The 24,897-nt window shown below is 35.5% G+C and overlaps 2 protein-coding genes across 5 annotated transcripts; both read left to right on the top strand.

Annotated features, from left to right (window-relative positions):
• The first annotated feature begins 3,032 nt into the window (after window positions 1-3,032).
• Window positions 3,033-4,028, top strand: LOC116033078. The gene has a single exon (XM_031275832.1). The coding sequence runs from the start codon at window positions 3,033-3,035 to the stop codon at window positions 4,026-4,028; it is 996 nt and encodes a 331-aa protein (XP_031131692.1).
• Window positions 4,029-16,940: 12,912 nt separating this feature from the next.
• Window positions 16,941-24,331, top strand: LOC116031380 (probable 3-hydroxyisobutyrate dehydrogenase, mitochondrial). 4 transcript variants are annotated; one of them, XM_031273565.1, is made up of 10 exons: window positions 16,941-17,215; window positions 17,510-17,598; window positions 17,927-18,041; window positions 18,927-19,077; window positions 19,898-19,980; window positions 20,618-20,713; window positions 21,553-21,695; window positions 22,736-22,820; window positions 23,619-23,698; window positions 23,935-24,331. In XM_031273565.1, exons 1-10 carry the CDS (start codon window positions 17,090-17,092, stop codon window positions 24,020-24,022), a joined length of 1,056 nt encoding a protein of 351 aa, XP_031129425.1. In that variant the 5' UTR covers window positions 16,941-17,089; the 3' UTR covers window positions 24,023-24,331. The 4 variants fall into 4 exon arrangements, with proteins under 4 accessions (XP_031129425.1, XP_031129426.1, XP_031129427.1 ...); XM_031273566.1 differs by lacking the exon at window positions 23,619-23,698; XM_031273567.1 differs by lacking the exon at window positions 17,510-17,598 and having other exon boundaries at window positions 17,086-17,215.
• Window positions 24,332-24,897: the final 566 nt, after the last annotated feature.

The following is a 24,897-nucleotide window of genomic DNA, read 5'->3' as shown; positions in this document are numbered from 1 at the left end:
AAAATTACATAGTTAAGGTACGAAATTAACAGTTTTGAAAGTCGTGGACTGCAATTTACAGGACCCCTATAGTCAGTGGACCAAAATGACAATTTGCTCAATAAATTATTTCTAACATTCTCCCACTTGATTCATATAAGCATAACTTTACATTTTCAATCCTTAATTTGAGCTCACTTAATATAAAAATGTAGAAGTAAGAACCTCATCGAACTTTACTAACCGAATCATGGCGGTTACAGGCTGACATAGCGTCTTGCTCCCTCCATGTATCACAGTTAATACAAGTGAACTATATCTCTACAAATGACCAACTTGCAGACATCTTCACCAAACCACTCACCACTGCTAAATTCACACTAGTATAAAACAGCACTTCAGCTACACCTATAAAAAGGAATTCGCTACACCTGTTGCAGGTGTAGCGGATCTGACTGTCGCTGAAAAGCTTAAGCTTTCCGCAACACTTATGTTAGGGTGCCGCGGAAAGCTATCCGGATTTATTTATTTTTTAATTAAAAAAATATCCAAGCGACACCTCTGGAAAGAGGTGCCGCGGATACTACTTTGTTTTTCAAGCTAATTATGTAATTTATTATACTGACAAGCTAATTAATATAGAAACACAATTTATTTCAAGTTTTTCTTTTACTTCAAAGACTTTCCTAACATAAAAAATAAAAATTAAAAAAAAAACGATCATTGCATATCAATTTCACATAATTTATATAATTTAAAAATCAATTTTCACAATTTAGAAGAAAACTAATCAAAAAATTTCAGTTAATGATAAGAAATTTGGGGAATCAATTTCTCATTCACTAAAAACCAAAAAAAAAAAACAAAAAAAAAAAAAAGAGAGAGAATTGTCGATGTTCAACCTTCCGCCATCGCCACTGTTGCTCCTCCCTCCGCTGCTGCTATCGTTGTTCCTCCCTCAACCGCTGCCACCGTTGTTCCTCCCTCAACCTCCGCCACCAATGTTCCTCCCTCCACAGAACCCTATAAAAAAACACCATTGAACCTATACCGTAAAAAAAATCAAATCAGGCCTTAGGAAGTGACAAAAATACCTCAGATTTGATGTTCTCTCCGTCGCCGCTACCGCTGTTCCTCCCTCAACCGCCGCCACCATTGTTCTTCCCTCCACAGAACCCTATCAAAAAACACCGTTGAACCTATACCGTCAAAAAAATCAAATCAGGCCTTAGGAAGTGACAAAAATGCCTCAGATATGATGTTGTTCTCTCCGTCGCTGCTCTCTTCGTGGATTTCAGATCTAATGCTCTCTCAGTCGTTGTGCATCGTCGTGGGCCCAAAAATCCTCCGCCGCGGAAGAGCTAACAACCTCGGACAAATTGTCGGTGACCTCGAACAGAAAGAAGAAAGAGACATCGACGGCGACGCTACGGCTGGGCAGAAGATGGGATGGACGATCTGAACTGGGCAGAGTTGAAGAAGAAGAGGAGAGAATGGAGATTTGTCCATCTTGGTGTTGAGCGCGATAAAAAGATAGAGAGGGGAAATGAGAGCTTTTAACTTTACTGAGACTCGAATCCACTCCCATCATCCATGTGGAAGTGTAAATTGGGACACCGAGTACCACTAAAGCACAATGTCTTTGACATATAATAATAATAATAATAATAATAATAATAATAATAATAATAATAATAATAATAATAATGTTGGTGTGTGACTTTATTATTATTTTATATGGGAAAGAGATATCTCAATTACTATTATTATTTTTTTAATTTATTGACTTTCCGCTACACCTCCCGTGGCAAGTGTAGCGGAAACTATTTTTAAAAAAAAAATTATTGACTTTTCGCTACATCTCCACGTGGCAGGTGTAGCGAAAAGTTAACACGTTTTTTTTTGTTTGAGACTCCACTACACCTTTTAAATAGATGTGTAGTGTATTCTTATGTATGTATTTACAGTATTGCCATCGCATTTATCTTTTTAACTATCCACTACACCTTTATTCAAAAGGTGTAGTGGAAAGTCATATTTATATGATCAATTTTGTAGTAGTGTCAATATTCTAAGGGAGAAGCTCAATGTTCTCTCTAGCTAGAGAACGTTATGCTTGAGGGACATATATATTAGAACTCTGTATTTTATCAGCTCTAGCATTATACTACATCTTTGTATATTATTGGAACGGCATCTACTTTTACCAATCTTGCCCTATCTAGAACTATCTCTTGTATCCCTATATATACATCGATTAATTCTTTGCAAAAATTATTATTCTCATCAACAATAAGTGCAAGTATAATAGCATTGAGCTAGTAGTAGCATTATCTATAAAGCTTTAATTAAGAAAAAGAAAATTATTCAAATATTTATTGAATATCGTAAATTGATTAATCACTTTATGAGTTAATTAATCGTATAAGATGATGTTATAAAAAGAAAAATAAAAGTTCTTTCAATAAACAACTAATAAAACTACAATCAAATAATGAAACAACAAAATTAAAAATAGATAAATAATTTGGAAGAAAATATACTATGATTGTTCTAGAACTGAGTGCAATATATAGCAATATTCTACCGGGGAAACAAAATTACATAAATAACTCAACTTGTCATAAAAATAAAATTTGTCATAAAAAATTAAGATTTGAGTCTCTCTACAAGAATTATTATTATTATTATTATTACTATTATTATTATTATAATTATTGAACGAATTATTATTATTAATTATTATTATTATTATTATTGAAAGAATTATTATTATTATTATTATTATTACATAAGGGGATTTTAATCATTTTGTTGTTTCCGTTTCAATTTCATGTACTCATTCAATTACAATTCCACCGAATTATAATTCTTTTCTCCCTAATTCCCTCCTCCCAACCAAACGGGGAAAAAAAATCCTATCAGGTCCATACATTTTTTTTATAAACAAAAAAAAAGTGTAGGTATATATACTCCATCATTTTGGAGAAACATATAAAGATTATTGCCTCAACATACAGAATTATTGGCATCCACCATATTCATTAGCAAAGATGACAGAAGTTATCCTCCATGTCTACGACCTAACCATGAGCGGAAAAGGGAACGACACCGTGAACTACATGGTGGTCCAGATGAACAAGCTCCTCAAAGACGGCATCAATCTCGGTGGCGTCTTCCACGTCGCCGTCCAAATCTACGGCGAAGTGGAATGGGCGTATGGCCACCGCGACAAGGGCAGCGGTATCTTCAGCTGCCCAGCGACCAAGAACCCAAACTACACCTACCGGGAAAGCATCCCCGCCGGTAGGACCCACTGTTCTTCCTCCAAGGTCAATCTCATCCTCAAGGAGCTCCGGGACGAGTGGCCCGGCGACGAGTACAGCTTGGTTTCCCGAAACTCCAAGCACTTCTGCCAGGAATTGTTAGAGAAGCTCGGAGTTCCCAAGCTCCCCGCCTGGGCCAACCGCTTGGCTAACGTCGGCGATACTGCTAAAGACGTCGGTAACAAGCTGATGCAAGCACCCAAAGACGCCTTTAAATTCCTCAAAACCGCTACAGGCGTCGGCGCCGCTGATTCTAATTCCCAGCCCAAGTCATCTAGCTCCTCATTTTTCAAGTCTAACAAGTCAAAATCCAAATCCCAAATCGAAAACCTGCCGTTAATCGGAATTGGGGTCAAGAGCATCACCAAAACCTTCCGGGTTAATGCTCCGGTGATCGCCCTTGACGACAAACCGGCAAACGTGGAAGCGGAAACTGAAAAAGGCGCCCAGGATTCCGATGAGCCAAAATATTTAGAAGAGGATGGTGAAGAAGAAGAGAAGACAAAGCGGCTTCCAGCAGCGCCGGCCTGTCTCCTTATTGAAGATGGCTCGGAATCGCAAACTGGTGATTGTAAAGGGGGGAAGAAGCAGCACGCGACGGAACCCATTGTGGAGGAGCCAATTTCAGATGAAGAAGAATATTCGGATTCCGAAGACGAAACCCCAGTCATGAAGAATACTCAGCAAAAGTTGAAGGCAATGAAACCCATATCTGCAGCTTAATTAAATTAATAATAATCCGAGCAGATCGAGTTAAGCTTATAGGCTGTGTGGTGTTTGTTCAAAGTTAGTATTGTGTGAGATTGTGAGTTTTAGTTATGGATGTGTGTAGTCTACTACCTTTGTTCTGTATGGTAAACTACTAAGACGTACTTCATCAATTCTCGGTCTTAATTTCTTCTATTCTCGATCTCCTTGTTATATTTCTTTGCTCCCAAACCTTGTTATATTTCTTAACTTCTCGAGCGGAAGCCCGAAAAGGGCTAAGTTTATCATTTGATGACTAGAAGATTGTTGAGTTAGTTAAGGCTGGTCAAGGGTCAAGTTTATCAATTGGTAGTTAGAAGGTCGTTGAGCGGAAGCCGGTCAAAATTCTAAGTTCAACACCCTGTCTCTCGAAAATGTGAACACCTATAAGAAAATAAAGTTGCTAGCTTTTGACATAATGATAAGCGCTTGCATGGCCGGATTTTAGGGCGTGCATATATGTAATAGCACATGGCCTCCATTTTTAAAGGATCCAATATTAATTTTTGACCTTGCAACTTAAGAATTTTTTTTTTTAATATCTACAATTAATCTTAAAAGTAATCAGTTTTATCCCAAATCACTTCTCTCACCTAATAATTTTTTTTGAGTACTACAATCAAACCTATACATAGTATCTGCTCAATTCTCTCACCTAATAATTATGACCTAATTAATTAAGCATGACAAAATCATTCTGTTTCCTCAACGGCACAATGATGACTCAAGCCCTGAATTTGCAGAAATAACTTGAAACTTGTACAGTTGTATCATTCGCCACCGATACCATTTACTACCTCATGGGGAATACTCCCCGATCATATGTACGATCGAGTACGGTCGGCTAGTCGGCGAGCCTTTGCGCCGACCATATGCCTCATCCCGACCTCAGCTCTCTCCTGCTCGGGCCCCACAACTCCACGCTATGGACCTACCCGAGCTCTTGATCCAAAGTCCCAAGGAACCCGACATGAGACAAAGACCTTAGGACACGTGTACAACCCTGGCGCGGTCCCAGAGTATGGCAATGCATGGTCCCCATCTACATGTATAGCATGCCGACCGAGCGGAACTTGCTCCCCTCAGCTCACCCCTATAAATACCCACATTTATTACGGAGAGAGGACATTTTGGGAACCCATTCCTGGTCTGAGACATACTTCCCGATCATATCTCCCGTGAGCCATTAAGATGCTTAACCCGACTCTTTATAGTTAATAATACCTGTTTGTGTTGAGATCGTATCTTTCCCAGTATTTACACTATCACTACCAATGCCATTCATCATTAAATGTTGCACTTATACTTTTAGTAGGACCTCATTTATTTATAAAAACGGATCCACAAAAATCTAAAAATCAACCCTAACTCTTGATCCTAACAAAGGGTAACAGAGCAAATCATGTGCATATCCATTATTACAAATGTGTATAGATGTGCCTTGATAATCTAAATCGGTATGATGATGGATCCCGATGACTAGACTACAAACACTAAGCACTCCTAACAATAAGTTTCTTTCCCATGATTGCTTATGAATTCTACTGCAACATGCCTCCATTTATGTACTGTTAATTGTGGGTAGCTGGGCAGCGTGCATGTGGTTGCAAAATTAGCCAAGTCTTATGGAGTGTTTGATTGGATGTAATTTAGATGTGGTTAAATTGTAATTTCGTGGATGTTAAAATTACGCTGTTTGGTTGAAAACCCGAAAAAATGACTTCCGAAAAATGAGTTATTTTTCAGAAAATATTTTTCTTTTCGGTGTTTGATTGCACAACGAAAAACTCTCTTTTTGTGTTTGGTTCATTTTCCAAAAAATAAACAGAAAAATGAACATAATTGTATACTTCATTTTTCAATATAAATGGGTTTATTTTGATAATCAATTTTTCATTCACCTGATGGGATTAGGGTTTAAAAAAAAAAAAAAAAAAAAAAAAAAAGCCCGCTAAAGTCCGTGACTCACACGGGCTACGGGCCAGCCCTAAAAAAATAATGTCTATTGTGTACACTTGAATGTATAATGTGTACACGTATGTACACATATATGCATGAAAGAATTCATGTGTACACAGTACACATTAAAAAAGAAAAAAAAAAAAGTTCGAGAGGCCCGCCACCCGCGTGGAGCGGACTAGGGTTGCATGAATCTTAGCCCGCGGGTCTAATAGGCCGGGCCATAAAAACTCGTCAAAAATTAAGTCAGCGGTGGGCGGGCCTAATGAGACGGGTTGGCCCGCTTTGACAGTACTAATGTTATTATTTGTAGACTTTACTTATTTTTTAAAACTTTGAATTCAAAAAAAATAAAAATAAAAAAATCACGGGTCGCCCGTCAATCCACGTGGGGCGGGTTAGGGTTCCATGGATTAGTGTTGTAAAAAGTAATAACTAAAACCACACTATTTTGACAAATTTTGCGTGTGCATATCTCTTGGAAAATGACTTCCCAAAACATACCTATTTTTTTTTGACTAAGGCATTATTTTTCATTGACATCATTTTTTCCCATCTTGCCAAACACTAAAAACTCGAAAAACATTTTTCAGAAGTTATTTTCTGAGTTTTCAAACGCACCCTAAGTGTTGAATTGCAATCGGTGTTCAAGAGGGACAAAATTGTTAGTACCCTTTGTCTTCTTCTTCTTTTTTTAATTTTTTTATTATCATTATTATTATTATTTATTATATAAGGGTATTTCAGTCATTGTATCACTTATTTCCTTTCAATTTCCTGTAATCTTATTATTCACTTCTTCTTCACGTACTAATTATTCATGCATACCAAACATTGTAATTTGAACTCATATTTTATTCTAAATTTATTCTTTTTTTATTCTAAATTTATTCTTTTTCCATCGAATTACAATTCATTTCCCTCCTAATTCATTCCTTCCAACCAAATGCCTTACTTTACTAGTTGCACCTATGCTTTTAAGTGAGTTTGTACAATTGTACATTCTCATGTCCCTTGAGCCCATGGGCTACACAATTCATAATAATCACGTACTAAAGCTTGCAAAGCCACTTGGTCCTACGACCAAACAGCTTGTCCATGGGCTTGTCCGTTAGAAAGTTTAAGAGTTAGTTGTCTGGTATGGTATATTGGGGCAAATTATTGCATGGACCATGGTCCACACAGCTGTGTGGACCAAAAATAAAAAGTACATTATTTTTGTACTGAAGGTATATTATTTTTGTATTGTAGGTACATTATTTGATAGTATATATCAAATAATGTACCTTCAGTACAAAAATAATATACCCTAAAATAATGTACCTACAGTACAAAAATAATGTACCTTTAGTATAAAAATAATGTACTTTTTATTTTTGGTCTATCAAATAATGTACCTACAATACAAAAATAATGTATCCTAAAATAATGTACCTACAGTACAAAAATAATGTACCTTCAGTATAAAAATAATGTACTTTTTATTTTTGGTCTACACAGCTGTGTGGACCATGGTCCATGCAATAATGATTGGTATATTGGTATCGTCAATTTGGATGAGCCCATTACTCTTTGACCCAATCTTAGGTAAGGGTCAAAAACTCGGGATTTTCAAAAGGGGGTTGTTATGCCGTGGACCCTGGTCCACTTTGTAAGGTGGACCTGGGTCTACATTTACATACACTATACTCTACATTCACATACATTATACTCTACATTCACACTTTGTAAACTCCACATCCACACATTACAGGATTATATGTTTAGTAACTATATTACCACTGTTATGCATTCACACATTCAAAACTCTATATTCACAGGTCCTATACTCCATATTCACAACTTGAGAACTCCACATTCACACATTACAGGGCTACAAGTTGCTAGAACTTCTTAACTCTATTACAGATTCACACATGCATAACTCTACATTCACGATTTCTATACTCCATATTCACAATTTGAAACCTCCACATTTACACATTTCTAGGCAACTCTACATTCACACAATCATAAATCTACATTCACGATTTCTATACTCTACATTCACACTTTGAAACCTCTACATTCACACATTTTTGGACAACTCTATATTCAGCAATATGTTTACTAATTTTAAAAAAAAAACAAAAAAAAAAGAGAGATAAAAACGACTTAGTTTTGGACCCAAGTCCACCTTGCAAGGTGGGGGTCCACAGCATAATTTGCCTTCAAAAGGCATAGAAAATTTTACAAGTTCATTTATGATCCAAATTATAGTTGATTGATGGTGGCAAATTATTCTGGGCACCCAGGTCCATCTTAGTGAATTCGGTTTTTGAATGTTTACAATTTACCTTTTAAATATTTATAATTTGTATACTACGGACAGATAATGTGAATGTTTACAATTTACATATCAAATATTCATAATTTACCTTTTAAAAATTAACAATTTGTATACTACGAACACACAATGTTAACATACACAATTTATGTATTTTAACTTAGAAATACAATTTATGTTCTAGAAGTTTACAATTTTAATATTAAAAATATACAATTTAGGACCAGGGTGGACCCTAGCCCATGATATAACAACTCATTAATAGTATATTGGGCTTGGGTCACATGGATCGGCCCAAGAAAGTAATTAGATCAAGGAAGTCTAAGAAAAAATGAGCAACTTGAGCCTATTCATAGTTCAATAGGCAAATTTTACTATGGACCATGGTCTATGTAACAGTGTGGACCATGAAGTATGTATTATTTTAATTAACTTCAATTTCATTTGACAATATTTCTATGTTTTTTAGTTTTATTTTCTCTCCACACTAGTTTCATTATAGCAATACTAAAGTATCATTTTAATTATATTCTACTATAGTTTCATTTGATAATATAAATAATTGCTCGAGCTCTAATTTTTGTTTCATTTTCCACACACATTAGTTTAATTATAGTAATGTTAAAGTATTATTTTAATTGCACTTCACGTCATTTGACAATATATGTTATTGTATGACTCTGGATTTAGTTTTATTTTCCACGCACACTAAATCATTATAACAATACTAAAGTATCATTTTAATTATGCTAGGTTTCATTTGATAATAATGTGCTCTGTTTTTAAGTTTCATTTTCCACACGTACTAGTTTCATTATAGTAACACTAGAGTATCATTTTAATTCTACTACAGTTTCATTCGACGATCATGGTGGACGATGTGTGGACCATGGTCCACTATATAACAACTGTAGTTCAATAGGCAAATTATTGTGTTGACAACGGCCCAAAACGACGTCTTTGAATTTTATGGGTTAGAATAATGTACATTATAAATTAGAATAACTTACTTTATGTGTTAGAATAATGTAAAGTATGTGTTAGGAAAATGAAACTTATGGGTAACATAATGTACTTTATGAGTTAGAATAATGTACATTATGACTTATAAAAATGTATGTTGCAGTGGGTCGCGTGAAAAAAAAATTGCGCGAAACTACGTCATTTTTGGATCGTGGTCCACACAACTCTGTGGACCACGGTCGATGCAATAACTATTGAGTTCAATAAGATTGTGCTTATTATTAATAATGTAGGATTTCTAGTCCTTGTAGGGCTTCTAGCCAAAAATATATATAAATAGATCACCCATACACAGGGAGGAGGAGGCAATTTTAACTATTCACAAGCAATTCTGAGCAATACAAAATATTTATTCTCTCTAAATTCTCTAGCTCAATATATTTTCTCTATATTTTTTTTTCATATAGTTGTCATTTTAATGGTAATGTTGGTCAATCATTGACTGCCCAAAAATCATAAAACCAACCGTAATTAAGTCTTCTAGTGGTTAAGCTCTAACTGATGTATTGATTATGCATAGAATGTATAAAATTTCCTAAAAACAAAGAAAACAGGACATGCATGCTCACATTTTCACACACAATAGAACAATAATTTTCCAATCTTCTCTAAAACATCCAATTTTAGTAAAATCACAGTCCAACTCTGTGGGTTTAAGTTGGTGTAGCCCTTATGTTCATACCACACAATCAATTTGGCATCCTCTCTGAAGATCAGTACAAAAATTCACATTACTAAGCGTACCAAGCTTTAAAAACATCTTAACATTATGAACCAATGACAAGATTAAAGAAGGGACGAGAAGTCTCTATGTGGCAATTAATTCACATTCACATTACTAAATCGTACCAAGCTTTAAAAACATCTCAACATTATGAACCAATGACAAAATTAAAGAAGAGACAAGAAGCCTCTATGTGCCAATTAATCCACGATTTGTGCAATCAATTGAGCCATGGACACTCCCTAGTGTGTATTAGAAAGGAAAGAATATATTAATCACAAGAGAAGCACAGTACAATATAAGGTTTAAATAGGGAAGATCCTAACAACTCTGGACCAAAACTACATGAGAAAAATTATAACAAACTAGACCAAATCAAATAGAATAAATATAATAAAATATAATAAAATATATACAGATACTACTCCTTAATACGCCCGCAAGATGGAGGAACCATCAATTACACCAATCTTGGACCTGAACCGCTGAAGGAGAGCTCGACTCAATGGTTTAGTTAACATATCTGCGACTTGCTCACAGGCTTGGACATGACGGACGAACAAAAGCCCTTCAACCACCATATCAAGCACAAAGAAATAATCAAACGCAAGATGTTTCATTCTCGAGTGGAAAATCAGATTTTTACAGACATATGTCGCGCCAAGATTGTCACAGTAGCAACGGCGATTCAAACAAGACAACTCCAACTCCCCGTAGAAGATTTTGAACCCAAACAAGCTTAGCAGTAGCGTGTGCCAATGCCCGATATTCTGCTTCCGTGGAGGACCAAGACACTGTCTTCTATCTTGCAGACTTCCAAGATATAACATTATGCCAAAGATAAACAACATAAGCAGTCGTAGACCGCTCTTTCTCCCGTAAATTACCCCAATCTGAGTAAGAAAAAGCAGATAGGCACAAAGGAACATCAAACTTCAATAACAGACCATGATGAGCCGTACCTTTTAAGTACCTTAGGACACGCTTCGCCCCTTGCCAATGTTCTGCATCTGGGGCATGCATAAATTGTGCCAGTTTATTGACAACATATGCTACGTCTAGCCGAGTAACAAGAAGATATTGCAGTAACCCAATCAACCCAGTGGCATCAACCACCTAACTAGAATCACCACACGACGCACCATTGTCAACCATAGGAGTGGATACCGGTTTAGCTTCGTCCTTACCAAAAATTTGGATAGTTCTAAATACCAGGCACGAGGTGCCTGCTTCAAGCCATACAATGCCTTACGAAGTTTACAAATAGAGGAAGGGTACTATGCATCCCAATACCCTGGGGTTGTTCCATATAAACGTCCTTGTACAGAGTTCCATGCAGGAAGGCGTTGTTAATATCTAGTTGCTGAAGGGACCACCTGCGACTCAAAGCAATTGTTAAAATAACCCGAATATGACGAGCTTCATGACAAGACTAAATGTTTCAAAATAATCTCGTATTGATTCCTACAAGAATCCTTTGGCGACCAAGCATGCCTTATAGCGGTTAACATTACCATCTGACTTCCGTTTAATGCGGTATACCCACTTGTATCCAATAGTTCGATGACCATCTCTTGGAACTAAAAACCATGTCTGATTCCATTGCAACGCTACAAATTCTTTGTCTATGGCAGTACGCCATAGTGTATCTTTCAAAGCTTGAGTGATGGTGGTAGGCTAAAGAGAAATAGGTAGTGGATGAACGATAGCATGATTCACAAATTTTTCACCATAGTATTTTGGAGTTTTGTTTCGATGGCGTTTAGAACGACGTGGAACAACAGGCAGCTGGGAATTTTGGCCAGTGGGTGGTAGACTTTGGACGGTGGGAAGTTGGGAACGTTCGGAGGTTGTCGGCTGATCCAGCAAGGTAAGTGGCTGGGAAATTTCAGAGGTGGCCAGCTGGAGATGTTGGGCAGTGGGTATTGGCATTGGTATATTGCATGTAGAGTGGTGTTGTGGTGACGAGGAGGATGAGGCCTAGGTATGTGTTGGTAATGCATGGTCTATCGGTTGGGAATTAATGGCAGAGGGGGTTAGATAATGCATTGGGAGTGAAACAATAGTGGGCATGGTCTATCAGTTGGGAATTAATGGCAGAGGGGGTTAGATAATGCATTGGGAGTGAAACAATAGTGGGCATAAGATTAGCAGGAGGATAAGAGCTCAAATTGGCGTTCACACATGTAGGTTGAGTAGGTGATGTAGACTAAAGAAGCTGACAAGAAAGAAATTGACTTTCAACAAATTTAATGTGCCGAGAAATATACTTATGGCTAGACAGAGGATCCCAACATTTGTATGCTGCTTGGAATGTTGAATAGCCTAAGAAGATGCAAGGTATGGACTTTGGTTGTGATTTAGTTCGTACATAGGGCCGCAACCAAGGATAATAGAGGCAACCAAAACTTTTGAGACGTTTAACATTGGATATTTTCTGGTACATGCATTCAAATGGAGACTTATTTGCTAGAATTGGCGTGGGAAGACGGTTGATAAGGCATACAACAGTTTGGACTGCATGAGACCAAAATGATATAGGCAATGACGCACTATGCAACAGAGATAATGATGTCTCCACTATATGCCCGTGACGGCGTTCCGCCGTCCCATTATGTTCAGGAGTATGTGGCGGTGTGGGATATTCCAAATGAATTAAATAATGGAACTAATTTAATGAATTCGCTCCCGTTGTCAGAAAAAACTGATACAATATTATGACCACATTTTTTTCAACAAGCCGTTTGAATTGTCAGAATATTAACGATACCCCAGACTTCTTTTTATGAGAATACAACCAGGTGTATTTGGTTAAGAAGTCTACAAAAATAATGTAATATAAATACCCATCAACTAACTTTTTCGTAGTACTCTAGACGTCAGTATAAATTAACTATAAAGGCTTGGAACTAGTTAGGGAATTTTCTGAGAAGGGTAGTTTATGACTCTTATTGATGTTACAACTTAAAAGATGGACAATTAAAGTTTGTAACAACTGAAGATTTAATCCCTAACTTGTACCAATTTATTAACTTCTAGAGAGTGTTATTTGAGGGATGGGCAAACAGATGATACCAGGCTGTGATAGTTGACAGACCCGTAACATTTATTTGTGGACCATGGTTAGCAGGAACACAATAGACATCATAAACGTTCTCCCCTTATAGAAGTGGCGCCCCCGTGACAAGATCCTTCACCAAAACAGAGGATGGAAAGAATTCAATAGATACCTTATTAGACTTGCACAACTTGGACACAGAAACCATATTAGTGTGTAACTTTGGAACACATAAGACATTATTAAGGTTCAAGGAACGAGTGGAGGTGGGAAGAATGGTATGGCCAATATGAGTAATAGGGAAAATCTTACCATCACCAAGTTAATCTCATTAGGGCCCCCATAATCGGTAAATCCATGCAACGTAGATGTGCCGGGTGATGTTTGATGAGAGGCCCCGCTGCCAAACATCCATTGAGGCGAGGTCATCGGAGGCGAGGTAACTGAGTTGGCCACCGGTTGTACTTTGCAAGTTAATAGACTGACAGTTGTTGTCACGCAGAAATTGTGCCAACTTCCTACAAAATTTAGTATCATGTCCTGGGAAATCGCAGAAGTTACAATATCTACCTTGACGATTGCTAGTGTTGTTCCCACGACGATATGCACATCCACGGCCCCTACGGGAGTTCGAGTTAGAAGCTTGTTCACACGAGGTGCCTGCCCCAGACTTGTTGGTCGAGAACTCCTTAAGGAACTACCGTACGGCAAATGTGGGTTGATCTGTAGATTGTTTCACCGTGCAATCATATTCCGTGAGGATTGTCTGAAGTTGAGCGTAGGTGACAATAGTTTCACGAACACTGACTACAATAACGATGGGATGTAATTCATCACCTAATTGGGAGAACGTATGGACTATAAGATCCTCATTGGAAATCGGATGTTGCGCTAACGCGAGTTCATCGGCAACAGAATTCATGTCTTGTAGAAATTCAGACACTAACCTAGGAAATTTGGGATTTTTGGCTAGTTTTGTTTTAGGAGATATTACACGTCTTCTAGACGAGCTGGCATAACTTGACACGAGGCGAGCCCAAGCGTCCGCGACTGTCGTGGCTGTGGAGATAACGGGCTGGATTGTCTCAATGCAAGTACCGAGTAGTGCTGCAAGAATAATTTGATCCTGGTGCATCCACTTCACATGTTTAGGGTTCACATCCGTCAATGCAGCATCAGTAAATTGGGCAAGTTCTTTGATAGTACCATCAATGTACCCCAGTAAACCAAGACCGTTAAGCGTTGATCGGACTTGATGTTGCCAAACTAGAAAATTGACATCAATTAGGCGAATTGGGAAATTGATCAGGGAAGATAGTTGAATGATAGTCATGGTAGCTGAAACAGCCATATGATCGAATGAAAAAGGGAAAAAAATATCGTCAGAGTAAGGCTCTTGATACCATATTAGAAAGGAAAGAATATATTAATCACAAGAGAAGCACAATACAATATAAGGTTTAAATAGGGAAGATCCTAACAACTCTGGACCAAAACTACAAGAGAGAAATTATAACAGACTAGACCAAATCAAATAGAATAAATATAATAAAATATATACAGATACTACTCCTTAATAGTGTGTTCCAGAACACAAGGGCCTTTATCTAGATGTGTGGCAAGAACGAAGGTTACTCAGTGAGGTTGCGAGGTAGAGGAGGCAAAAAGTGTGACATGGGACGAGAGTTGCTAGACTTACCACTGGCACCAATGTCTCCCCAAATGCTAACAATCATCGACACTTTAGCAAGGTTAGTGGCCGAACATTATGGAAAGGGAGAATCAAGCAAGAGACACCGAGCAAGTGGTTTCACTACTACCACCAGCCCCAGCAAACCATTTCAGAATGAGAAGATGCACACTTGACCAATAGGCAAGCAGAAGATATGGTGGAAGAGAGATGGTACTTTGTGTTTGATCGGCTTAGGTTAGGGACAACCATTATTCCATGGACCATGAATAAAAGTTACGTTTTTAATATATTAAAAGTACATTATTTGTGTATTGAATTTATATTATTTGAAAATACATTATTTGAGTATCGAATGTATATTATATATATACTATCAAATAATATACATTCAATATATAAATAATATACATTTACGGTGTGTTTGATTTACAAGTTTAGCGATCAAGAAATGGGTATCAAAGTCATTGTTATTGTTTGGTTGATAGATTTTAGAACACTACTATGTATTTTTATTACCCCCCTTAATTGCAAAATTCATTCCCTAATAAAATAAGGGTTTCATCCTTCCTCCTCAGTTGCTTCCCCTTAATAATTATTCTCATTCCACCCTACTACTAAACATGCAAAATACTTTCACCAAAACTCATTACTATTACTAAGTATTTGATACATATTCCAATTCTGATTTCCATGTGTGAACCAAACACACCTTAATATATTAAAAATATACCTTTTATTATGTGCATGGTCCACATAGAAAAATTTGTCGTTTAAGAATGATTGTTCAATGTTTGATAGCACATTATACTTTGGACCATGGTCCAAAATAGTGTCGTTTCTTTTAATGAAAAGAAACGACACCCGTTCCCTGTACTTAATTCTGTTTGTATAACATATTCAGTTTCATTTTATATTCATTGTAGTTTCATTTAAGCACAAAAATTGCAATCTTATGATTTTCAAGTTAATAACTTGGTGAACATTATTGGTGTTGCCTAAAGTATACACATTATTTTGAGTTAATTCCATTTTTTGTCCTAGATTTATATATGGCAGTCTACTTTTAATTCTTTTTATCAGAGAATCCACATTTAGTCCTAGTATTATTGTGACATGACTATTTTTTATCCTCCATCAACAAAATCATTGAAATGTCGTTAAATACAAATGTATTTCAATCATTTTTATACAAAGTAAGTTGACCCCGCTATATTTTTATGTTTAAATTTTTTTTAAAAAAAAATTCATAATTGAAGACCGAAATAGCTTTGTATTTAAGAACATTAAAACTGTTTTGTTGATAGAGAACAAAAAATAGTCATACCACAATAATACTAGGACCAAATGATGATGTTTTAATAAAGAAGACTAAAAATAACTGCAACCTATGAGTTGCCCGCATGGGAGCTCAACTGGTCACAAAGTGCATCTGTGGTTCAGTTGAGTTATCATGATTTACATCCTCCTAGATGCTTTGTCGGGTCGGGACGTGGGGGCCCTTGGGGTTGGAAATTCAACCTTTCAGGAGAAGAAGAAAAAAGGGAATTAACTCCATTATTTTCAATGCACCTTTGTGACTTATGAGAAAGACTAGTTTTTCTTATGCGCGATGCGCAAAAAATATGTGCCCAATATTAGTATTTTATATTAAAATTTTAAATTTTAATATAGTAAATAATAATAATAATAATAATAATAATAATGTAAAATATTTTTATAAATTGAATATTTATATTTTAAAAAATAACTAACATATAACTCTAATATTTAATGTGTATATTTATTATTATTATTGAAGAAGATAAGAAAATATATGGTGGATGCATGTGCATAGTAACAATAGTGAAAAACATAACAGAAATTATAACGGTAGGGGTATATTTGTTCAAAATATTATGTAGTACAACTTTTATAGCATAATGTACAAAAAAAATTTAACAAAAAAAACGGACATAAATGAAGGATATAACCTTCATTCACATTTATTATGTCTTTAGATTTTAGATAAGGATCAAGGGTCAAAGCAGTCAAACGCAACTTAATGATAAACATCGCGTATAAATAAATAAGTGTAGTACGGAGTAGGACTTACCAAAAAAAAAAAGTGTAGTAGGACAAAAATTCCCATCGTCATGAGTCATGACACTGTTGTGATTGTTTGGGAGTGAGTTTACTACTGCTCTGCCCATCTTCGTCTAGTATCTCTATCTGGATTTTCCCTTTCAAGAATTCAAGCAATTGCGTCGACGAAACAATGGCCACCGCCGGAGTACGACGTTTGAGATCGCTGCTGGAACTACAAAAGTGCGGCTGCCGCCGATTCTGCTTCTCTCTTACACGCCGCTTTTCTTCATCCAGCCCCACCTCTCATCTCTTTGAAGTATGCTCCTTTTCTTCTCCATTGCAATTCAAATATGAGGCTGTCTATTTCTTTATTGCTTAAAGTGGTTGATATAGGGCAATGTTTTCCTCAAGGTCACGCTCTTTGATCATTAGTGCAAGTCCAATGTTCAAATTTTGAGGCATCGATCGTGAAAATGAAATGACTTGCCTTTTGATTTTTTTTTTTTTTTAAATTTTGTTTTGTATAAAAAAAGGCTATAAGTTTAAGCACATTAATTCTCATGGAGGTTGAATTATGAATTTCTTGCCTTTTTATTTTACTATTTTTCAGAAGATCGGATTTATAGGGCTAGGGAATATGGGATCAAGGATGGCTGATAATTTGATTAAGGCTGGATACGATGTTGCCGTTCATGACATGTAATGTAATTTTAAACTTTTTTCCCCTATATCCATATAGTACTCTCTGTGTGCTTCCTTTCTTTGATTTAAGCCCTTTTTAATTGACTGCTGGTTCCAAGTTGAGATCTCAATTGTGACTTGCATATGAGGAATGTAAAAGCACACTGTTGGAATGAAACAAATGAGAATGGAGATGGTTATTTCTTTCAATTTTTGGAAGAAATGTTGTACAATATACTGATTCAAACTCATGCATTCATATTTCTTGTGTGTTATTATTCACTTCCAAGTATCATTTCCATTCCAATTTGGGCGGCTGCTTATTCATTTTCTTTTACTTTTTCAGCAACCATGATGTAATGAAGAGTTTTTCTAACAAAGGAATTCCCACAAAAGGATCACCTGTTGAAATTGCAGAAGCCAGTGATGTTGTAATTACAATGTTGCCATCATCAAACCATGTGAGTTCTAGTGCCATTTTTATTTATCATCTTACTATATTAGTCACAGTTCACCTGGATATGTAAAAGGTGGATCACTATGAGACTTCTACATGGCAGTGTTTGGGAGAATTAGACATAAGCAACAACCTTTCCTTAGCCCTACTGCCAAGGCCTTCTGTGTGGCATCACTATTATAATCTCCTTCTCCCTCTCTCATACTTCCAATAGTTTCAACAAGATAACAAAATATTGCATGCTCTGGACCAGGGGAAACACTTTGAAATATGGAACCTGAATTTAGTGCTGATAGAATTCTGGAGGGGAAGATATGGAGAAGTAAAGCTACTGACCTGATTCATTCTTAGATTGTTTTAGAATTTCTGTCTCTTGGAGTAATGCAGAGCTGGGCCCAATGGGCTTGTGTCAGTTGAAATTAGGCCCTCTAGTTTTATTGCTGGACCCTTGACCATTGAGATTTGGTTTCTATTTTAAGCTGGAGATTAAATAGGAATGTGGAGAGTCCATTTGAGGCATGATGAGGAAATCTTTTTGAGCAATTCCATTTGCAAGTTTTGACAACATTGGTAATCAATTGGTTCTAAGGAAGCATGAATAATGTTATTTATAGAGGCATATCTGGCCTTGCTTTTGCTGTCTTGTTTGACACTTTGACACCCTCCAATCCTCCATAAAGTAGGATGGATACTTTCTAAAGTTCTTCATGTCCTCTTGGTTATATAATAGTATCAGACTGCTATTTCTATCAGCTATTATTACTATTTGTTGTGACAAACTGGTAAATGTCTGGAATTACTATTTTTAAGATATTAGTATATTACGTATTAATTTTTCTTTCATTGCCATTCTAGATCCATTCAGGCAATTTAACATTCACTTTGCTAGGTACTTGATGTCTATACTGGACCAAATGGTTTGCTAATGGGTGGAAATTCAGTTAGACCATGGCTATTTATAGATTCTTCTACAATTGACCCACAAACATCAAGGAATGTCTTTGGGGCTGTCTCTGCCTGCTCTTTGAGAGAGACGAAAGGTTCACCTACAAGAATAATGCTTTTATGTTTCATTTGTCTACACTATTACTTTTTTGTAGGCTCCTTGTTTTACAGCTTGCTACCCTTATCCTTCTTGGTTATTTGTTCTACGTTTTGGTTCATGAAATTTTCATATCTTTTTAGCTATCTACTTCTGGTTTTCTTCTTATTACCTTAGATTTGTGTTACCTAATTTTACCCATAATTGCTGTCTGTAATCCTTCCCTTACTCTTGAAATAAGTTATGCCGTATAAAACCTACATTCTTGCATGGCACTTGGAAATGAAGTTTGATAGTAACTGGATTGAACTCTTCCGCTTAAGATTCCTAAGAAGCTTTAACAGATCTTTCATCTCAATTTTAGTTCTCCATCCAAATAGTATAGCCATATACCCTTGATGCCATCAAATGGGCTCAGAGTTGTGATGCATCTTGATCACTTTAAGTTTGTTTTTGTCGATATGCTATTATTTATTTATATATGGAACTTGGAATTCTCCAAGTCCTCCATGCAATTAGAAGCTCTCAATTCTCATGTATCAGTTGACAGTACTATAGAAGGTAGTATTTTATATTTTTATACTGGGCTGGGGTTACCTAGGTTATAGTTTCCTTTACAGTCAAAATTTTCTCACCTTGTCTGGCTATCTGGAAAAGTCTATTCTGCCTCCAAAATTTCCAAGGTTTTGCCTTTAAACTTTACACGCCAAAATATGGCCACCAATATCAATTTACTGCCACATGTTTACTAATGCTAGTTTTTATTGACAGTGTCCATTGCATTTTAATATTTGGCAAAGTGATCTTTTCCTTTATAGTTGGCCAGGAGGCTCCTTCCATGCTGGATGCTCCTGTGTCTGGTGGTGTTCTTGCAGCAGAGACTGGAAGTCTTACTTTCATGGTATCTAAATTTGTCTTCTAAGTGATTGGAATAAATGAAGCAAAGAATTCTGTGTGCTGTAGTTTTTTTTTTTTTTTTTTTTTTTTTTGGAAATTGTGCTGTAGTGTTTTTAGTGAATAAGTTTTCCCCAATATGAATTCTTTGTCATTTGAAACACTGATGGTTTACCATATTAAGCCAGGAAAATGGTTTAACTCCTCTTCTAATTGCTTAAATAATATTGGTTTATTGCCAGTGTATCTCAGCATGAAATCTAAGTTAATGTGATGTTAACTTAAAATTTCATGAGTTACAGATAAACTCTAATAACTATGGAAAGAAGTATACAAGTTCTGAATTTTGATAAGGTGCATAGCAAAAGGAAAGGTAGTTCTTTCAACCCACTCATTGCTGGTCACATGTGCAATGAAATAAAATTGTTGAAAAAGCTTATGGTTGGTTGGTATGACATCACATTTCCTGGACACCCAGGTGGTTTCCCTGTGCCACCACCAGTTAGCATCATGTGATAATATGATAGAATTTGACATGATATCTGTTACCTAAGCTAGTAATCATCGCTCCATTTTGGCGAAATTTTCTTTTAATTAAATTGTTTTTTGTTTGAACTGATGAACAAAATATGGCATGCATTCAGGTTGGTGGCTCAGAAGAAGCTTACATAGCTGCAAATCCCTTGTTTCTGTCAATGGGCAAAAACTCAATTTATTGTGGTGGATCGGGAAATGGTTCAGTATGTTTGTCTAGACCTTTCAAATGTTTATCAATTTGTTTACTATTTAAAATTCTATGTCAGTGTTTCTCTAAAGTTCTATTAGTAGGCATCTGAAACTGCAAAACTAGTGTATGTGGATGCACTTGTACTACAAGACCAACTAGAAAAATAGATCCACCGTACTAACTGGTATAACATCACCCATAAATCCAAATGTCAGTCAGTCAGTGTACAATGATCAAACTATTCTATGAATCGGGACCCAGACCATTTAGAAACTCATTACTCAGTTTCTATGAGCTTGTAGTTGGGAGGTACTGGGGGTTTGAAAAGGACATTATTGGACGCAAACTATGATGTATTAGTAACCTGGAGCGGTAACTAGTAAGAATTGTGTCATAATTCTCATTTTTTTCAACTCGATGGCAGCTATTGCTACTAAACATATCAGATATGCTTTGTCTATGTTAGATTCAAATCGATCAAGTGTTAAGAGTCCAATACTTATTTCTGTTGTAGTGGTTTATTTATCGAATGATCTACCTGAAATATGCATATGTAGATCTGTATGTGCTTGGGAGATAAAGAAATAGCAGATATATAGTGAAAATTAACAGTAAACACTTACAGACTGCTTTTCCTTCACTGTGTATTTTTCCTAATATTTTAAAGCAACTCTATTGAAAATTTTCATTGTGGTGCAAGCAACAATAATAAAGGACTGTAACTTTTCAAACTAACTAGAGTAAAATCTTCTTAAACAAATAAACATCACATGGAAACAGTGCACAGTGTACTTATGACCAGTCAAAGAAATATTCTCATTGCTAAAATAATTTTCTTTTAAAACTTGTCAGACAGCAAAAATTTGCAACAACTTGGCAATGGCTGTAAGTATGCTTGGGGTATCAGAAGCCTTTGCCCTTGGTCAGTCACAAGGGATTGCATCAAGTACTCTAACAAAAGTATTTAATTCTTCAAGTGCTCGCTGTTGGAGCAGGTATTAATTGCAATCTTTTACCTCTTAAAGAATAATTTTATATTTGTATATATTTTTAGTCTAAAGAATTTTCAATGGATACTTGTGTACACAAACATACAAGTTTCTATTCTTAATATTCTGTCTCTGCAAAAACTGCAAGAATAAAATGGTAAAACTTGTGAATTTATCATTTACTGCCTGCCTTCATACTATGAAATATAAATAAGAATATATAAATGCACACATTGAAAATTTTAATTAATGTTTATTGTTCATGTTCACAGAACAATATACTCCGTAAATGTAAAAGAAGATTTGCATTATTTCTTCATCTAGAACCTGAATTGATGAATTATTCCGTAGTCTGAAAATTCTGTTTCAAAGATTTACTTATTCTTGAATTGGTATAATGGTTTATGCCCAACGAAACTGGAAATATTGTAGAAAAAATAACACTCAAAGGAAGAAAACCGGTATGTTTGTTCTCATTGATTAGAGAGGTATTTTTAGGCTACAATAGAGATCACCAACAACCCATACCATACCAGATTATTAGCAAAATATCTGGTGAAATCAAGCTTCAAATAAAAATAAAAATAAAAAATAAAAAATAAAAACTTCATAGTAAACTTCATCTCTAATAATCTTGTGAACAAGAGTTCAAATTTAAAGCAAATAACTAAAAACATACCAAAACAGAAAATCTAAGCAAAAAAAGCACTTGTTTTAACAAAATGAATGAAATATCTTTCAAGAGTTGTTGTGCTCAAGTCTCAAGCAGACAAGCACAAAGTTTGTGTTGAATGGTAAAAAGTTTGCTGCAAACAGAAAAATTCTTGAGATTGTACGTGGTCCTGGCAAAACCCCATGAAGGGGAAATATACTTAGGCTGCTTAGTTTGACATTTAAATGTTGCTTATGACTGCATGGACTATGATCTTTCAATGCCAAATGGATGGTCTAGATTTTTGCTTTTGTGCATTTTATCCATTTATTTATTGGTATAGATTGTGACCTTGTCTCTTTCATTTATGAGAATGCAAATGACACTATGACAGTGACACATATAATCCTGTGCCTGGTGTAATGGATGGGGTGCCATCTTCAAGGAATTATGAAGGAGGCTTCATGTCCAAGTTGATGGTATGTGGTACAATATGTTCTTCAGGACGCAGATAACCTCCATTCATATGTTTTGATTTCAACAATATCCTGGTTCATCGATTTCAATTCTATTAGCATCTGAATGGAAATTACTTATTTACCTGAAGAGGTTATAAACAAAAAATCTGCCATGCATTTGTTATCTAAAATTTAATATATTAAAGTCCATTATATTTTTAAAAAATAATAATAATAAAAAGGGAAAACAACACTTTTAGCCCCTGAATTGTTTCACTTTTGGAAATTTGGTCCCTATTAATTGATTTAAGCAGATTTAATCCTTTAATTGGCTATTATATTACACTTTCAGTCCCTGGTATTATATAATTACCAAACTCTATTAGCAAACTCTTTTATGAGGTTATTTTTGTCATTTAGAATCAACATTCATAGTTAAAGTCTCATTTTCTCCATGTGAATGCCATTTTTAACCATGAAAATTGATTCTAAATGACAAAATTAAACTCATGTTAATGGAGTTTGACAATTATATAACAATAGGGACTAAAAGTGCAACATTATAGGCAGTTAAGGAGCTAAATTTGTTTAAATTAACTTACAAGGACCAAATTTTCAAAAGTGAAACAATTCAGGGGCCAAAAGTGTCGTTTTCCCTAATAAAAAATAAAGTCTTGCTCTTGCAATGAGCAACATGCATTTATCATGGGAAGCATATATAGCGCCATTCCAGTGTATTTTATTCTTTTGTATTTATTCTGGCATTGGTAAATTTATTGATCACGAGTGTATATTATTGCATCTTCTATTTGTTTTCAGCTTAAAGACCTAAAGCTTGCTCAAACATCAGCTAAAAATGTAGACCTAAGATGCCCTTTAACATCACAAGCAGAGGAGATGTATGTCTTCTTTTCTAACTTTATTACAACTCTCTAAAGTATTTTGAACATTGAGCCTTTCTGCTAATACAACTTCTGTTAAAGTTTTTAGTATAGCTAAAGCACACACAAACCTCTTAGGAATGTTAATCTCGTTTTATAAGCTTTGGTTAATAGCCACGGACAGTTACAAACTGTCAAGGAGAGGAGAAATTGTTATTGGATTTCCTAATTTGCTCTTGGTTACCCACATCCAGATATGCAAAGCTCTGCAATGATGGTTATGAGGCCAAAGACTTCTCCTGTGTTTTCCGGTATTATTATTCTGGAAAGGATGAGCAGTAAACTACGAGAAATTGCTTTAAGTAGCTAAACAAGTTAAGATCTTCTGGCATTGGATCTGGAAAAGGGGGGCTCAGGATTGATTGTTTTCGAAGTAAATGTTCCTCTATTCTTGTATTCATATGCAATGCACATTCATACTAGTAAATGTTTGAAGTAATTGTTCTTACATTTGTGTTTATACTTAACCAAATAACAACATTATTTGTCCTCTAAAGCTCTCATAATACATTGTTGTCAGCTGTCAGGTATTCAGGTTCATCAGAACTAGGATAAGATGTTTATCAATAATATAGTTAGTTTATCAGTCAATTTTAGCTTATTTGATCATTATTAATTGTTTGACTTAGTTAAACATTCAATAAATTGTTTGATTAATTAGCTATTTGTGACAACTTATTGCTCCAAAATGTTAAAATTCAAAACAGCTTTTTGAGAAAGTCATTTTGCATATAATCAGTTATTAACTAACAACTAATTTACCAAACATCTTTCTTCAATCAGCTAATGCTATGAATTAATCAAATTCACTAACTCCTTAGGCTGTCATTATCCCTGCAAATTTAGCATTGGCAATGTGACATGGCAAGAGAGAGAAATATTTTTTTATTTTATTTTAAGATGACGTGTATTGACAAGGAGAGAGAATTGGCTAAATTAGCAATAAGAGAGAGAATTTGCTAATTTGTCATGATGCACATTTTCTGCTGCCAACCCACCTTTTCTTTCCTTTTTAATTTTGATTATTTCTGTCACTATTAATTTAGTACTATCTTCGTCTCAAAATGATTGTCTGGTTCGCTTAACGAGGCTTGACTGAAGTAATTTTTTATCCAAATTTTCATATTATTAAGTTTAGCATTAATATATAAAATTTA

The sequence above is a fragment of the Ipomoea triloba genome, chromosome 10, assembly GCF_003576645.1.
Source record: "Ipomoea triloba cultivar NCNSP0323 chromosome 10, ASM357664v1".
NCBI lineage: Eukaryota > Viridiplantae > Streptophyta > Magnoliopsida > Solanales > Convolvulaceae > Ipomoea > Ipomoea triloba.
The sequence above is the reverse complement of the archived record's forward strand: the minus strand, read 5'-3'. Positions and strand labels throughout refer to the sequence as shown.

Bases quoted from the DNA above. Each gene is read 5' to 3' on its own strand.
- LOC116033078 (XM_031275832.1), top strand. From the start codon at position 3,033: ATGACAGAAGTTATCCTCCATGTCTACGACCTAACCATGAGCGGAAAA.
- LOC116031380 (XM_031273565.1), top strand. From the start codon at position 17,090: ATGGCCACCGCCGGAGTACGACGTTTGAGATCGCTGCTGGAACTACAA. The intron at 17,216-17,509 runs GTATGCTCCTTT...ACTATTTTTCAG, and splicing joins CCACCTCTCATCTCTTTGAA to AAGATCGGATTTATAGGGCT. The intron at 22,821-23,618 runs GTATGTGGTACA...ATTTGTTTTCAG, and splicing joins GCTTCATGTCCAAGTTGATG to CTTAAAGACCTAAAGCTTGC.